The sequence below is a fragment of the Prionailurus viverrinus genome, chromosome F2 (genome assembly GCF_022837055.1).
Source record: "Prionailurus viverrinus isolate Anna chromosome F2, UM_Priviv_1.0, whole genome shotgun sequence".
Taxonomy (NCBI): Eukaryota; Metazoa; Chordata; class Mammalia; order Carnivora; family Felidae; genus Prionailurus; species Prionailurus viverrinus.
Window position 1 is genome coordinate 51,211,525 of NC_062578.1, and position 17,670 is coordinate 51,229,194.

The 17,670-nt window shown below is 37.2% G+C and overlaps 1 protein-coding gene across 3 annotated transcripts in view; it reads left to right on the forward strand.

Moving 5' to 3' along the window:
• The window catches only part of ZFPM2 (zinc finger protein, FOG family member 2), a 473,449-nt gene that overhangs the window by 292,646 nt on the left and 163,133 nt on the right, over positions 1-17,670 (forward strand). For 2 of the 3 annotated variants that reach the window (XM_047842962.1, XM_047842963.1), the window contains one exon: positions 16,995-17,106. In XM_047842962.1, coding sequence (XP_047698918.1) covers positions 16,995-17,106 — 112 coding nt within the window. Of the gene's footprint in view, positions 1-16,994; positions 17,107-17,670 lie in introns of those variants that run through there. The other variant, XM_047842964.1, reaches the window with a different exon arrangement.

Sequence of the window (17,670 nt, forward strand, 5' to 3'; positions counted from 1 at the left end):
GTTTGTCTGTGTATCTTGCATGATGTGCCCTTATCAACAATGATTGCAACATATTCATTTTATGCATATGGTAGGAAGGATGCTTTCTACAACACTGTAAAGGATAGTAACATTAAAAAAAAAACACTAGAGTCTTGGTCATTTGAAACTGAAATTTGGGTTAGTCTAGTAGCACAACATGGAAATATATGATCAAGCTCGTGCCTTACCTGGGGGGTGCACAGTTTCAAAAGATATGGAAGACAGAGCCATAAATAAGTTATTTTGCTCTGCATAAGTCAGAAGGCAGAACAAACTCTGAGTTTGTAGTTTAACCTTTCCTTTCTTAGAGAGTTGAGTTAGGGAAAATGTACCTTACTGTGAATTAGTGACATTGTTTTGTGATTCTCAAATGTAAAGAGAGGAGCCCCATTAAAGAGTATGCCTGGATGTATGTGTATTTGTTGAAGGGCTTCTGTCTGCTTCTAGAGTCAGGGCACCAGTGTGTCATTTCATTAATATATTTATAGCCACTGTGATTATTTAATTTTCTAAATATCAAAGGACACCATGAATTTGTTTTTGACATAAAGAAAGGAGAGCATAGATTTTAAAAGGCTGAGTAACACTAGACAAGGCTGTTCACAAGTTTCTTCCATTTAGTGTACATGAAGTTCTAGAACCAGAAAGTGCCCTGAATCCTGAAGTCCTGGTCTTTTCTTTTATTAATGAAGAAACTGGCTCAGGGTAGTAATATATTTTGACCAAGGTAATCCAACCACTTAGAGGTAAAGCTTAAACCTAAATTTAATGAATTCATAGATCATTTTTGAAAATATATCTAGCTAACATACTAGCATGAAATAGAAATTACAAAAGAAAAGGTCATAGACTTTGTAATTATGAAGGATTTTGCTTTGGGTATGGTTTGGTTGTCTTTGACAAATGAGACAACATATTTAAAATTTGAAATAACAACTTTAAATTATGGTAGTTACATTAAGTCTTTGTTCCAGCACATGGTATGAGAAAAATTTGCATTATTTAAAAATTTTGAACTAGCTCAGGGATTCCCAATTTAGAATCAAGATAGGGGAGTGGCGTAATTAGGAACTCAGTGTCTAGATCCTTTTCAAGTTATTTCCCAGATGCCCTAGAAGCACATTTTTAGACCTTGTAGGTACTAGTAAAAACAATAGGTAGAAAATTTGGAGTAATTTCAACAGAATATATTATTTTATAACCAGTGTGTAGGGCTTTTTATCATAGAAGGTGAGATTTTATTCAATTAACCTTAAGTTGCCGTTAAAATCTTTTATTTGTGCTACTAGTAGTTCAGTTGTCTCCCCACTAGCCAATTTATTGAGTAGTTTAAAAGCAGTAAGATTAGTCAAAATAGTAAAATCTCTTACACATTTATAGCATGCTATGTTGATCATTCTGTTGATGTCTGGATAGAATAAATTAAATAGGCATAAGACTTCTCATAGACATTTAACTATTTCTTAAAATTTTCTCCATTTCCCCAAATCAATGTACATAATAATTATAAATCCACACTTACTATTTGTCAGGTATCAGTGTCAGCGATTTATAAGTATTAATTTATCTCACATCACATCAGCCCCAGGAGGTATTATTATTCTCATTTAACAGATGGGGAAACTGATGCACAGAGAAGTAGAGTTTACTAAGGTCACACCACAGATGAGTAGCAAAGGTTGGATTTCAACTTGAGCAATCTGACTGTAGAACTCATGCTTTTAGCCACTGTGTTAATTGCCTGTCTGTTAAGTCTGTAGTATGTGAACTGAGGTTTCTGCTTCTTTTTTCCTCATTGTGCTGCTCATATTGAAGAAAAATACTGTATGTCATAAATAATATTTGAATCACAACTGAACTCTTTGGTTTCAGACCTATTGAATCAAAACAACTACCTTGTTTCCACCTCTGCCCTATTTCTCCCCAATGGTTTTTACTGAAGGCTCCTTTTTGATTTCCCAATTTGACCTTGAACTTCCATTGGCAGGTGAAACTGCTCTGTGTTTTGTTTTGTTTTGTTTTGTTTTTTCAGTCTACCTGTGAGCAATCCAGTTTAAGCTGGGGACACGCTAACTGCACTCAGACTGAGATATTTCTTTTAGTAGAAACTTTCCCCCACCCCCATCAGGGCACCAAGACTATACAATGCAGTTAGGTTCCTTAAGTAGATACACGCAGAGGTTCTGAAGAGTGGAATTGACCAATCAGACACAAAGGCCTGGCTGGACTGCCTTGCTGCCCAGAGTATACGTCAGTACCTCACTGTGAAGTACTATGATGAGGCTCTACTCTGTCTGTTGACCAGTGGGCACCAAGAGAATTCATTATTCATTTGTTCTTGTATAATCAGTACTGAGTTGAGTGAATTTTAGCCTAAAGACACCTTGGATCTCATCATGAATTCTGCTTATGATTGAAAATAACCTTTATAGTCATTGTTTGTTTGCCTGTAAACATTTCTATAGCTATAAAAATACCTGCAGTCATAAAAATAAAAATATTAAAAGTATTGCCTGTTTTTCAATATTTTTAATATCACTAACTAGACTATGTTCGGTTCTGTTCCACTCATACACCCGCTTGATGCCTGATATTGGTATTTAGTATCTCAACTAGACTTTCAAGACCCAAAACTGTGCAAATGTGAGAAATAATTCACTATAAACCTATAAATTTCACAGCTCAAAAAACCCCAAAGGTTATTAACGAAGCACCATGCAATTAGCTTATACAAAGTGCAGCTAGGAATCATGCATAATGTAAAACAGAAACTGCTAACCACTGACTCATGGAAGATCATTTAAGCTAGTTTTTATGGACATGAAGAATTGATAGTTAACACAGTTCCTAAGAAGATTCTTATTGTTTTGACACCATGGAAAGAATTTAGTTTCTTATAGATTTACTAAGAGAAAAAATAGAAAAACAGTTCATGGTTAAGGCAGTTTCCAGCAATGTGAATTTGAACAAGTTGTTGTATATTTTAGAGTCTCGGTTTTTACCTATATAAAATGGACATAACAATGGAATTGTGAAAATTAATTCAAAAATTATTTCAGCATCTAAGGGTGCCTGGGTGGCTCAGTCGATTGAGCGTCTGACTTCGGCTCAGGTCATGATCTCACGGTTCGTGGGTTCGAGCCCCACGTCAGGCTCTGTGCTGACAGCTCAGAGCCTGGAGCCTGCTTGGGATTCTGTGACTCCTTCTCTCTCTGCCCCTCCCCCGCTTGTGCACTGTCTCCCTCTGTCTCTCAAAAATGAATAAATGTAAAAAAAAAATTAAAAAGTAATTCAGCATCTAGAATTTTAGCATAGTTAATGCTTAATGAAATGATATAAATGATATATTAGAGAAATGCATCACTTTTCCACCCAGCCAAAATTCTTGTTTTACTGAGAATTTTGCATTTTCATGGAAACATTTTTTTTATTAGTAGTAATTTTATAAAGGTTTTATTTTTAAGTAATCTCTACACCCAACATGGGGCTTGAACTTACAACCCCAAGATCAGGAGTTGCACACTCTACCGACTAAGCCAGCCAGGCACCCTGGAAACAAATTTCTTTAGGAGTGTTGGAAACATAAGCCACACACTCACATACAATAACATACCTGGTATCGCTTTAAGCTCATTGTATACATTAACTCATTGAATCCTCAGAATAATCCTATGACATAAATACTTGCTTGTCTTATACTTATTTTAGAGATGAAGAAACAGTAGTTAAGTAACTTGCCCTGCAAACTCAGCTTGGCACCCAAGGGCAACTTTTAAAATTTGACTATTAATACGGGGTGCCTGGGTGGCGCAGTCGGTTAAGCGTCCGGCTTCAGCCAGGTCGCGATCTCGCGGTCCGTGAGTTCGAGCCCCACGTCAGGCTCTGGGCTGATGGCTCGGAGCCTGGAGCCTGTTTCCAATTCTGTGTCTCCCTCTCTCTCTGCCCCTTCCCCGTTCATGCTCTGTCTCTCTCTGTCCCAAAAATAAATTAAAAAAATGTTGAAAAAAAAATTTAAAAAAAAATTTTTGACTATTAATAAAGCATAGTAAATGTGGTAATTAGTATATGCTTAAAATAGTATATACATAATTTATCTTGACTACATTTTGCAAAATATTTCAGTTTTTGAAATATTTTAAATATATTTTTGATATACTTTATTTCATAGTAATAATAATTAAATGAGTATATAGTAAACTGTTGGTAGAAGTAGAAGTGCATGGCTTAAATCAAGCAATAAATGTAATAAAAGATTTTATAATTGGGTTTTAGAATTATTAAAATATAAGCTATATTTTATAGATTTTCAGCATATACTGGAGAAAGCCTCAGTATTTTTAACTTTAAAATTAAAGTGTAGGGGCGCCTGGGTGGCTCAGTCGGTCGAGCGTCCGACTTTGGCTCAGGTCATGATCTCGCGGTCCGTGAGTTCGAGCCCCATGTCGGGCTCTGGGCTCACAGCTCGGAGCCTGGAGCCTGTTTCGGATTCTGTGTCTCCCTCTCTCTCTGACCCTCCCCCGTTCATGCTGTCTCTCTCTGTCTCAAAAATAAATAAACGTTAAAAAAATTTTAAAATTAAAGTGTAATCCGGGGAGCTCCTGGGTGGCTCAGATGAGCATCCGAGTCTTGGTTTTGGCTCAGGTCATGATCCCAGGGTCTCAGGGTCAAACCCTGTGTTAGGCACCACACTGAGCATGGAGCCTGCTTAAGATTCTCTCTCTCCTTCTGCTGCTCCCCCGCCCCCACACTCATGCTCTCTCCCTCTAAAATAAAAAGTAAAATAAGGTGTAATCTTAAATTCTCATGAAGATTCTTTAAAATGAGTGGATTAGACACTTCTCATCTATTACTACACTGTCATTTGGTCATGGACCATCAAATATACATTGATATTTCCAAATGTATTAGTCATATACTTGAAATATCATGAGATGGATTATAAATATTGATTTAAATAACCTATCTGTATGTCACTTAGGTATTTTTATTATCAGTATACTGTGAGCATCTAGAGGAAGTGTGGCTTTCATCATTCTGTTCCTAAGAGTTTTTATCTATAGTAGATATTTAATAAATATTTATTGAATGAATAATGAATATACCCAATTTCTAGTAAAGTATAAAGTGATTATTTTAAGAGCAGAATAACCTAAATAAGTCTTTTAAAATAGAAATGGCATAAAGAAATCCAAAAATAGCCAAACTGTGGAAAGAGCCCAAATGTCCATCAACTTATGAAAGGATAAAGAAGATGTGGGTTATGATACACATCACACTCAGATAGGTATATGTATATGTGTATGTATATGTATACGTATATGTATATATGTATATGTATACGTACGTATACGTATATGTATATATGTGTGGAATATTACTCAGCCATCAAAAAGAATGACTTCTTGCCATTTGCAACAAAGTGGATACACTGGAGTGTATTATGCTAAGTGAAATAAGTCGGTCAGAGAAAGACAAATACCATATGATTTCACTCATGTGGAATTTAAGAAACAAAACAGATGAACACAGGAGAAGGCAGAAAAAAAGGGAGAGAGGGAGGCAAACTATCAGAGACTCCTAACTGTAGAGGAGAAACTGATGGTTGCTAAAGGGGAGGTGGATGAGGGATAGGCTAAATGGGTGATGGGTATTAAGGAGGGCACTTGTTGTATTGAGTACTGGGTGTTGTGTGTGAGTGATGAATCACTGAAGTCTACTCCTGAAACCACTGTTACACTATATGTTAACTAACTAGAATTTAAATAAAACCTGAAACAAACAAACAGAAATAATGGTTATCGTTCACTACTAATTAGAATAATTTTATTTGTAACATTACATCTTTTATGTGGCAAAACCCACATCTGGACAATGTAAGCCAACTTGGTCCAACCTTTAATATCATGTACTCGCCACTAAATACAGAATTTAACCCCTGGTATTTGCACTCAACCATTAAGTTTTTACAGATGTGTTAGTTTGTCATGTTAACACTAAGTTTCTTTCTAACACACATGTTGATGCTTTTATTCATATGTCTCCACCTTTGTAAAGAATATGGTTTGAGAAATTTGTCCAGGGGCAGTATTTATAAAGGCTTATCTCATTTGGTTCTGCTTTCATAGCACATTCCTTTCGTTGCCCCAGATCCACAGGTATGTTGCACAAAGATCCCCTGGATTGGGAGCTTGTAGAGGTGAATCAGTTTCATTGGGTGGCATCTTCTTCTCCTTATTTTTCTCCATGGGAAACAAAGCAGCGTTCTTCTGGAAGGGAAGGCTACTCTCATTGAGTTGGGCACTTGGCTTTTATTCTCTGGAAGTACAGAATTAGTATAGTCCTTCTGCATCTGTTGATTTGGAGAAAAATATTGAAAACTACTCTCATGGTCAGAGTCTTACTTTACATACTTAATTTAAGTGTTTGCAATATTCTTGTTATTAAAATGTCTCACAGATTAGATAAGCTTTGTTCCACTCCTCTATAGCACCTTCACACTTCCGCCAACCATACTGCCAAGCTCTTAAGCTTTTGCACCCAACTTTAAATAATTTGTCTCGTAAAAATCTGCTTTCCCCAAAGGTGCTATATACATCCCAGCACCTATACATCCCAGCATGTACTATATGGTTTAACAATGCCATCATTTGGCTTTTTTCTCTTTGGAGACACCTTTCTCATTCCTATTCTTCCAGTTGATGTTAGACTCTTAACATCAGTTTCAAATCGCAGGTATATTTTAAGTTCAAGATATAGGTGAGTTCTTACTACTCTATGGTTATAGAGGAAAATACAGGTACAAATCATGAAAACAAAGCATGTATATATAAGGAAAAAACCCTCTGCATTTGGTTTTAAAATTTACTCTATTGCTAATACCAGGATTGCCCTTTTTCTGTGGAGGGGAAAAGCTGATATTAAGATTGGCTAAAATGGTAATAAGGAGACAGTCTAAAAGGTGTCCGAAAGATTCATTACATAGTGCAGTGGATTAATTCATGAGGGACAGACATATCTCAGTATCTGAGGATGACTTTGTGCAGGATATAGCTTTTTCTTTCTTCCACAGAATGCCTTTGGGGTAAATCGCAAAAAGAGACTGCTGAATAGAATTGACCACTATTTTTTTAAGTGTAAATAGGTCATCGATAGTTGAATGTGTGTGTGTGTGTGTGTGTGTGTGTGTGTGTGTGTGCATCTGCAGCACACTCCGTATAATTCTTCATACTAACATTTTATTTTGACCACACCACTGACCTCACCGTTTTCCTTGGTATTAATATTCCAAGGTAAAGTACAGTAGGTGGCTTTATTTACTGCATCAGCAATTAAAAAATAGTAGTGTTTCCTTAAGTCAGTATAAGCCCAGTGTATTAAATTTTCATAAATATCTTCACACTCAAGATTTGAGTTTAGACTTGACAAAAATTCTATAGTAGAAAGTCTTACGATGTTACTGTCAAGCTGGAAGGACATATGAGATCATCTTACAAAGCAGAAAGATGCGACATATGAGAGGTTAAATGATTGATCCCAGGTCACACAGCTGGGATCACGGCTTTCCGGTCCCTGCTCCCCCCCACAGGTTTACATCAGGGGGGATACTCGAGAGCAGTTTACTTTTTCCTTCCCAAGGCTTCGGTGCTGACACTCTTTTGCACATTGCACTAGGTGCAAGCCCAGAAATTCTGCCAGGAGCAAAACAACACTCCTTAAACACTCTGTGACTTTCAGAACTGTATAAAATAAAAGGTTGAAGTTAATGGTTGCCAGCTTGGAGGGAGTAGTTCCTCTTCGGAGCCAAATATATGTGGAGAACAGATGAGACTGTGGGAGTGAATTGGCAAAAGGGAAAGAGAAATGAATCTATTCTTTTTTTTTTTTTGAAAATGAAAGTATAATAAATATCTGGATAATTTAGTTGTTTGTTATTCATTTAGAGATTCTTCCCATTTGTAAAATGAAAAATCTGTATCTTGCATGTGTGTATTCTTAAACAGTAATTTTCAATTATTTTTCTAACTATCATGAAATAATCTTTTTTCCTGGAAGTAAAGAGATTATTTTAATGACCTGGATATATGGAACTGTGCTCACTTTCTTAAAAGATCATTCTTTCTCATACTGAAATTTCTATCTTTAAGCAGTGACTCATGTTGTCATAATGGGTTTCCACAATTTTGAGAACTAAAAGCAAATATACCTCAGAGATAATGATTATTTAAATTTTTGGTTCTTAGAGATAAAACTGTCTTTGACATAAGGAGTATGGATGGATATAGTAGCCAAGAATTCTATCATTTTATTTCACACTCACTTTGTTTTTGAAAAGTCTCTTATCGTGTTTGAGATCCCACATACCACAGTGATCTTAAAGACGTTTGTTAGCAGACTTCTCTGGAATTTCACTCTCATGCTGTCCTTAAAGGATATTTTGTGGAACTGTGCTCAAGAGAAATGCTTTTCTAATGACACCTTCCTAATATTTCCATTCATAAATCTATTCTGTGCCTAATGGTATAGTGTAGTGGTCCTTGGTAGGGCACATCATGGATGCCTTTCCAGTTTAGACTTTTTATGTATTTCCTAATTTAAGACTATTCTTAATTTATTTGAACTTGAGTTTGAAAATGTGTCTAGCACATCCGTCTTTTTCAAGCAAGGGAAATTTGATTATCTTTTACTAAGTTGAGTTTTGTTGTTTCCTAAACAATTACTGTAGCTAAAATACTTGGTATGAGTTTGAAAGCTCCTAAAGTTACTTCTTCATTTGTTTCAAGTTTTTATTTTTGTATTTACTCACTTAACTAATCTCTGTATCCAATGTGGGGCTCGAGCTTATGACCCCAAGATCAAGAGTTGCATGCTTTTCTGAACCAGCCAGGTGGCCCTGGTTACTTCCTTAAATCTGTTTGTGTCTCTCTTTCTCTCTCTCTCATTTTTAGACACAATAAACAAAAGGAAGGTGGCAATTCTTAGTCAAGGGATATCCCAGTGTAGTTCAGTGGCCATTTTATTATTTTTTAAACGGAAGCACATGATTTGCATGGAAACACATGAAAAGCCTAGTCATGTCTGAATGATGTCTGGCCTTAGTTAATCATGGAGAATATTTAGGTGTTATTGCTGAGAACCTGTTTTTATATCATCGCACAGATAATGTTGACCCTACAAGACCACATGGAATAGAGTTATTCCGTTTATGTAGCCTAAAGTGATACTCTGTTTTTTAAAGAAAAAAAAAAAAAAGTATTGGCCTCAACAGGATCAAGCTCAAACCCTGTATAACTTTTTAAAGGATTTTACTAAAAGCCACAGGTTTGGTAAGTGGAAATCTTCATTCTAAAATTTTTTTTTATGTTTATTCATTTTTGAAAGAATGTCTCTCATTTTGAAACAATGTCTCTCTAGAGACAGAGTACAAGCAGGGGCGGGGCGGAGAGACAGGGGACACAGAATCCGAAGCAGGCCCCAGGCTCCGAGCTGTCAGCACAGAGCCCAACACGGGGCTCCAACTCACAAACCGCGAGATCATGACCTGAGCCGAAGTCGGACGCTTAACCCACTGAGCCACCCAGGCGCCCCTGGAAGTCTTCATTCTAAAAGTCTAGTTTTTAAATATTTTAATTTTTTTAAGTAAATCTCCACCCAACGTGGGGCTCAAACTCACAGTCCTGTGATCAAGAGTTACATGCTCCACCAATGGAGCCATCCAGGCACCCCCATACTACAAGTTTTATAGTTCCAGTCAAATCAGTGATGTTGAGACTGTATGTCACGCACAGAACTACTGAAAACATAATTGTGTAGGGCCTTGCGTTATTACTTGACATTTCTCCCCACTCTGGGTACTCCAAGATTTTAAGTTTTTATGCTCCCATAGGATAGACTGTTTGTGAAGGGAATTTTTAAATTCAAGCTCACTGTCACTAGAGACATCATACAGTTAAAGGGAGAGTGATACAATGTTTTCGTGACTTTCAGATTGTGTTTAAATGTAATTCCAGTGTGCAGAACCGCTTGGATATATTAACTGAAACTTTTACTGTGTAGTAAGTACAAGGTCAAATCACATACAGTACCATTTTTCTTTTTCATTTAGATGTAGGCAATAATTCAGTTGGGGGAGATTGGCTTTTTTTCTGGTTCTAAATCTAATGTCTACAGTGATTTGGAAAATTTTCTATGCCTACTCTCAAATATGTTTTTATAGCTGGAGAGAATAGAAACAGCTATTAATTTTGTCAACTAAGCTTCAGCCCTTTTCACCTATTGCCCAGTTAAGGAATCAACACGCCAAGAGCATTTTTATCCACATCGAACTCCATCTCATGGCATTGGCTTGAGATTCCCTAATGAGATTTTGTTATATTTCCCAAACTGAAGTCAATGGAGGCCAATTTTTCCATCAGGTGACACTTGTAGCTCTTTTAAAAGGCTGTAAAGTCAGGCTCTTCTCATAGGTCAGATTTTCCTAAGACTTCTAGCTCTTCCTAAGCCTCATTTTGGAAATCTTCAACAAATATTTCCAGCAAAATTTGGAGTCCCTAAGACAGCATTATGTCACCAGTTTCTTGGGTTAGAATTATCCTCTGTTCTTTACCTTTGGGCTGTCTACTTTTATCTCCATTAACCTTTTGGCTTGAGTATAAACATTTATTGAAGGCTACCTCCTTTGTCGGTCCAGTAACTCCAGAGGTTAGTGAGAAGTGGATGCTAGTTTGACCTCTTTTATCCACATTAGATGATTCTAATTATTCCTAAGAAATGACACTTTTGACCCATTTTGTCCTTGTCAAGTTTGTCTCGTTGTAGGCTGTCGAAGCATGAAACTCTGGGTTCAAACAGTGTCCAGGAGTGCACATTTTTCTAACTTGCAATGTGGAGCCTCAAAAGTGCACACTATTTCCTTTTCTTTTTAAAACGTGCCAGTTTAAATGAAACTCGGGGCTCCTGTTATGTACCTTGAATTGATTTATTACTGAAAGAGACTGCCTAGATATAAAACGCAAACTTTAACCTGTAAGAACCCATGGGTAATATTGAATACGGGGGAAGAAATGAAAAAAAGCTTTGCATAAGTGAGGATAAGCTAGGTTTTGCTGAGGTTGCAAGCAACTCTAATATCACAATGGCTTTTTACATAAAAAAAAAAGTTCCTTTCCTTATCACACTACATGGCCGTTGTGATTGCCAAGGCTTCCTCCTTGCGAGCTCCCACGATCACTGCCGCAAAGCAAGGCATGGCGATGAGTCCATTGGCCCTTATAGCTTCTGTGTGGAAGTGACATGAGTCATCTCTTGTTCAATTTTATTGGTCACATGAAGTCACGTGGCCATGCCTGACTTTAAAAGGGATCTGGAAAGTGGAGAGTTGGAAACAATTTATCAATAGCACTAATGACTACCGCTGTGTTTACAGAGTTTCTCTCTTGATTTTTATGCTAATAACTGTAGGCATTACCAGCACCTGAGAAAAACAAAGATTCAGTAAATGCTTTTTGTACATTTTTAGTTTATTTCTTCATGTAGCTATTTAGCAGAAGTGTTACATGCATCTACAGTGTACTAAACACTGTGCTGGTTGATTTAGACAACTGTCTCTGAGAAAGAAACCATTGTCTCCATTTTACACATGTGTAATCTGCAATTCACGACATTCAGGTTTAAGTGATTTCCCAGTCGTGGAGCCTGCCCGTAGCACATAGTAGGATTCAAACCTAGGTCATCCGACTCCAAGAAAAGTAACATCCTTTCTGTTCTGCCTCGACCATAAGGTCAACAGTAAATCATGAAATGTTTTAAATACTTAATTGTAGAAGTGGAAATTATTACAGTCACCACTATGTATTTTCTTGTACTTTAAGACAAGAACATTTAGTATAGCTAATAATTGTGGAATGACAACGTAGGTTTAATGTTATTCTAAGAAGCTGTTTTACACCTTTTGAGTACATTTGATAAGGAGCTTTAAGTGTTTTTTTAAACTGTAAGTCAGTAAATATGAATCCCTTTTGTGTTAGTTTTCTATTGCTGCTGAAACAAATTACCACAAATTTAGTGGCTTAAAACAACACAAATTTATTATCAGTTCTGTAGGTGAGAGGTCCAGTATGGATCCCATTAGACTGAAATCAAGGTGGAATGCATTCCATTCCTGAGGTTCTAGTGGAGAATACCTTTCCCACTATTCAAGCTGGTGGCGGAATTCAGTTCCTTGAGGTTGCAAAACTCAGGTCCCTGTTTCCTGCTTCCTGAAACAGAGTCATTCCAGTTTCTGGACACCACTGTGCTCCTTAGTTTATAAACTCAGTATGCCATCCTCAAAGGCAGCAAAGGCAGGTGGAATCCTTTTCATATGGAGTTCCTTTGATCTACTGTGTTGCCTCTCCTGTCTTCAGGAACTCAGGTGTTCAGACTGGGCCTGTCCAGATAATCTAGGATATTTCCACCATTTCACAGTCCTACACCTTAATCACTTCTTTAAAACCCTTTGCCCAAGTAAGGTACCATATTGATAGGTTCCAGAGAATTAGGGCATGGGACTACGTTTATATCCACTCTCTTTCCCAACATATTGTGCCGACTGTATGCTCTGTAGGATACTAATAAACATCTTGGTCTTATGTTCTTCATTTGTGAAATTAGGGAGTGAAACTCACTGAACCTTGAAGTTGCTTCCATTTCTTAACATTCTAGACTTGTATGAGTCCTTATGATAGAGACCTGGGAAAGTGAACCTAATGATCAGTGTGGATATTATTGTTATTTTCTATTCATGGATTTTTCTGGAGTGTAGATTTCATATAATCCTGGCTAACTCCTTCCTTCTCACACTTGGTAATCTTCTTTGAAGTCAGTCAATCTCTACAAAAGTTGACTTCTTCAGAAAGAAATTGACTTACCTCCTCAAAACTGTAATAACTGGTCCCTTGAGATTTTTTATCTACTTATTATTTACTTCACAGCTTTGGTAGAGCTTTCAGCAAGTTTTAGCTACATTTTTGCTTTTGCTTTATTGATTTAGAGTAAAAGAAATTGTTTTTCCTTCAATTCAGCTTCTTAATAAGTCCAATTCTATCTATGCCCAGGTTTCCAAAGTTTTAAAAGGTATGATGCCTAATGTACTATTAACGAAAGATATTAATTAACTAGTTTTATTTGTACCATGAAATTAATTCCTTTGAGTCTTAATTTGCTTACATACTAAATGGAAAAAGTTAATACCTAAGCCCTCGAGTTTAAAAATCAAAAAAGATAATTGAACGGAAGTACAGTATCCAACATTTAGTGTTCAATAGATGTAAATGACTAATATTGTTGTAACAGTAGTAGTGGGGGGGGGGGGGATAAATCATCCCAGTTTGCCAAGGAGTTTCTCGTTTAAAGGCTGAAAATCCAGCATCCTGGGGAACCCTTCAGTCTCAGAAAAACCCAAATGGTTGGTCACCCCAGGAGTCTAGCTGGAAACAGCTAGAAATAGATACGATGTTCTCCTTTTACCAGCCATTTGACCTAAAAGAAGTCATTAATCTTTGAGTTGCAAGTTTTTCTTTTTTATCTGAGAATGGATATGAAGACTAAATAAAGTAAGTGTCTAACAGAAAACCTGCACAAGTAGCATAAGTAATAGTACCCTTATTCTTCCTGGTTAAATAATCTTTACTGGCTTCCTTTGCTTAGAAATTTAAGCATAAAAGGTTTTGCCTGATATAAAAAAACATCTTTCAAAATAGCTTCTAACCTGCCCTTCCAGACACATTGCTGTTATTCCTCTCCCACCTGTCAGTAATGAAAATATTGATGATGATGGTGACGATGATGATAGCTAATACTTATCTAGTACTTTCTACAAATCAAGAATGGCTGTAAAGACTTTGTAAGAACTCAAAAGCAAAGTATCCCAGAACCGCTCACCATTGCCTGTACTCACGACTCATATACTGCTCAGACTTTGTCCATGGCATACCACCAATTGCAAATTTTCCCCATTTATCCTTTAAGAGCCTGTCTAAATGTCACCTCCGCTATGATATCTTCCCAGAATCCACAGGACAGAACTTTCTTTCTTGCCCTGCATTAATCCCAAAACAATTTACACATGACTTTTCGCTCTTATCATGCAACTGTTTGCATTATATTCAACTTTTTTCTTAGGTATCTGTATCTTTCACCAAGAAGAAAGATGCCTTAATATTGCTAGCACCAAAAAACACAGGACCAGGATAGAGGTGGTTTGTATATTCATAAGATGAATGGAAGATTATAGTATCAGCAAATCAACTGATTTACTTTACACTAAAATATTTCCTAGAGAATTTAAATGATCAGTATCTATTTTTCATATTATCTGTGGAAAATTGTGAAAGCTGATTTACTGTGTAGAAATCCATGTGGCTTTAAGAACTGTGGAGTGTAAAGATTAAATAAAAAGTATGTCTTTTCCATAAAATAAGAATACAGGGGCGCCTGGGTGGCGCAGTAGGTTAAGCGTCCGACTGCAGCCAGGTCACGATCTCGCGGTCCGTGAGTTCGAGCCCCGAGTCGGGCTCTGGGCTGATGGCTCAGAGCCTGGAGCCTGTTTCCGATTCTGTGTCTCCCTCTCTCTCTGCCCCTCCCCCGTTCATGCTCTGTCTCTCTCTGTCCCAAAAATAAATAAAAAACGTTGAAAAAAATTAAAAAAAAAAAGAATACAGTAGAAATGGGGGAGGTGCCTGTTGTTGAAATCTGTTATTTAAAACTAGAAAAGAACATGTGTTACAAATAAGATCGCGAAATCTCCTACATAATAACGGTCTACCGAAATGGTGGGCTCTCTCTTGTGACTCGTTCTGCTTTTTGCCTGGAGACCTGCTGAGCCTGATCTGTGGGTTTACCTGTTTCTCTGGTAGTAAAGGGAGCTGACATATGCATAATTAAGACCTAATATTAATTGGATATGGGTCATTATCATTTCAGATTGAAGAAGCTTACTTGCCCTCAATTGTGTTTTCAAATGGAAGTAAATAAAAATGGTCACTCAGACTGATAACCATAAAGATAACTTGCTAACATCTTTGCCTGTATTGTTAAAAAAAAATAGTATAAAATTAATTCTTTTCTACAGGCCTTTAGACTGTATTCTTCTTTCCTGTATTCTTCTTTCCTACAGACTATATTTTCAGGGATAATTTCTATAGTTTGCTACTAGAGAAGTTTCTCGGAATGTGTAGAGCACCAGATAAACGTTTTTAATGGTTGTACTTACCAAATATTAAGATGTATAGTTGAAAAGTGAACAATTAAGATGTGTGGTTGAGGGGCGCCTGGGTGGCGCAGTCGGTTAAGCGTCCGACTTCAGCCAGGTCACGATCTCGCGGTCCGTGAGTTCGAGCCCCGCGTCAGGCTCTGGGCTGATGGCTCAGAGCCTGGAGCCTGTTTCCGATTCTGTGTCTCCCTCTCTCTCTGCCCCTTCCCCGTTCATGCTCTGTCTCTCTCTGTCCCAAAAATTAAAAAAAAAAAAAAAAAAAACGTTGAAAAAAAAAAAAAAGATGTGTGGTTGAAAAGCGAACAATTTAAAATTGAATCAAAGAACGAACACGAAAAACCAGTATGCTAGCATTTCTTACAATTGATCTGGCTTACCATCTCTTAATATTTGAAGTATTTTTTTCAGACTTTTAAAAAAAATTTATCCATGATGGTTGGTTTTTTTTTCATTAAACAGTGTATTTTACAGTAGTTTTACCTCTTATAATATAATTGATACTTTAAAGAATGGGTTAACATTCATCTTACGCCTAGTCGTCAATATGGGTTTGCAGCTAACAACAGATCTGTGTCTCAGGTGCAATCATTGTTGTTATTTAGTGGGGGAAATGGGTTTTCCAGATTCCTGAGGGATTTGAAATGACCAGATTACACGGAACTCCACAAGTGAATACTTATTAATGTCAGTTTGGGAAATTTGCAGCAAAGTCCCAGAATGAGCCACGATCTCTGTGGCAGGATCATATCTAGGTGAAGGTTCAATTCAAACATTACCTTGAGACCCTTGCATTGTACTCTGGGTTTTGTGATATTTGATATACAGACATGGTCTGGTGGATGATAAAAGTCTGACTGCTAGTTCACTGTGACTCATCGGGAAACAACAGTCTTGCTAAGGCTCACTTGTTTCCTCCTCAGTTTATTTACTGCCATGTTTAATGTAATTAAAGGCGAATAATTCGCGTTCCAAACAGCCTAAATTGATAAACCTTTTGAGCCTTATGTTGAAAATGTACAACCGGAAACATTTTGTTCGAACTAGGGCGAGTGTCTCCCTGCCTCTGTGCTTCCCAGAGCGAGGTATGTCATGCTTTAGTTGCTCTGCATCTGAATTTATTCACGATTCCTCTTTTATACTCTTTCTGGAGACAATGTATGGTGAATCATTAGCATTATTATTATTTCAGTTACAGTCAGACTACATATCCACACTTAGCAAAGGGGGTTAGGTAGATTTCATTATTCATTTGAAATAAATTCCGACTCTAATAAAAATGTTGCTCAGGGTAGAGCTTTGAAATGGATCCTGATTCTTTAAATTCTTTCCTGTCTGTTTCAGGAAATAGTGAGATCCTGTTGATAGTAAAGTACAATGTGTCTAAAGTTCACTTCTAAACACTCTGCTCTTTGCAATGAAAGTCATCTGCATTCTCTTTATAATTCAGAGCCGCAAGAGATCTGTCTAATCTTGGAGATCTGATCCAGTATCATTTAGGGAAAAAAAAAATCCTTGATAATAATTCTACCATTCAGATTAGTGAAAGCAGTAAAGTCTTACAGCTTCTGTCATCTTAAAAAGATATTATGAGACAGGGGAATACGGACGTGGATTATGGTTTGGGAGATTTAGTTGTTTGTAAAAATAAAATGATTAGTACAGTTATTATTCAAGTTTTTAATCAACGAAAGCAAATGGCATCTGTTTGTTATCATTCTTTCTACAGAAGACAAAGGCTCAGGTCCCAATGGTGCTGACTGCTGGTCCCAAGTGGCTACTGGATGTGACTTGGCAAGGAGTAGAAGACAACAAAAACAACTGCATTGTGTACAGCAAAGGTAAATGCAGGAATCATTTCCCTCTCTCTTTGCGAGTTTTGGAACCTGAGCATTGCACAACAGCACCCAGTGAGCGGGGAATGAGAATGCAAAGTGACATTTGATCCCCTCTCTTCCTTTTTCCCTCCTGAATCTCTCTAACCTGTGTTGTCAGCAAAGCCTACTGGGCTTTTTCTATACAAAACATGACAGAAAGTGTTATACCATTAATTACTTAGCACTGCACACATTTACCTAACCCTGCATTTGAGTGGTGTGACTGGAGCCTTCCTTGCTGTTAGCTTTATTGATAGCCAGTTTGATGAAATCCCAGGTCCCTGTCTCTTAGACATTATCTACAGAAAGCAAATTCCTTTGAAACTTAGCAATTCGTGTCAAGGTGCATGCTCCAGGAGGCATTGCATTCCAGACACTGTCTTGAAATCACTCATGATGGGGATAGCTGAAAATGAAACCATTGCAAAGACGGAGAATTCTTCCCCATGGTGATTTCTGAAGGGCAGGAGGCAAATGGGAAAGAGGAAGCCGATGGCTTGCAGTGCTTTGCCTTTGATTTGCTCAGTG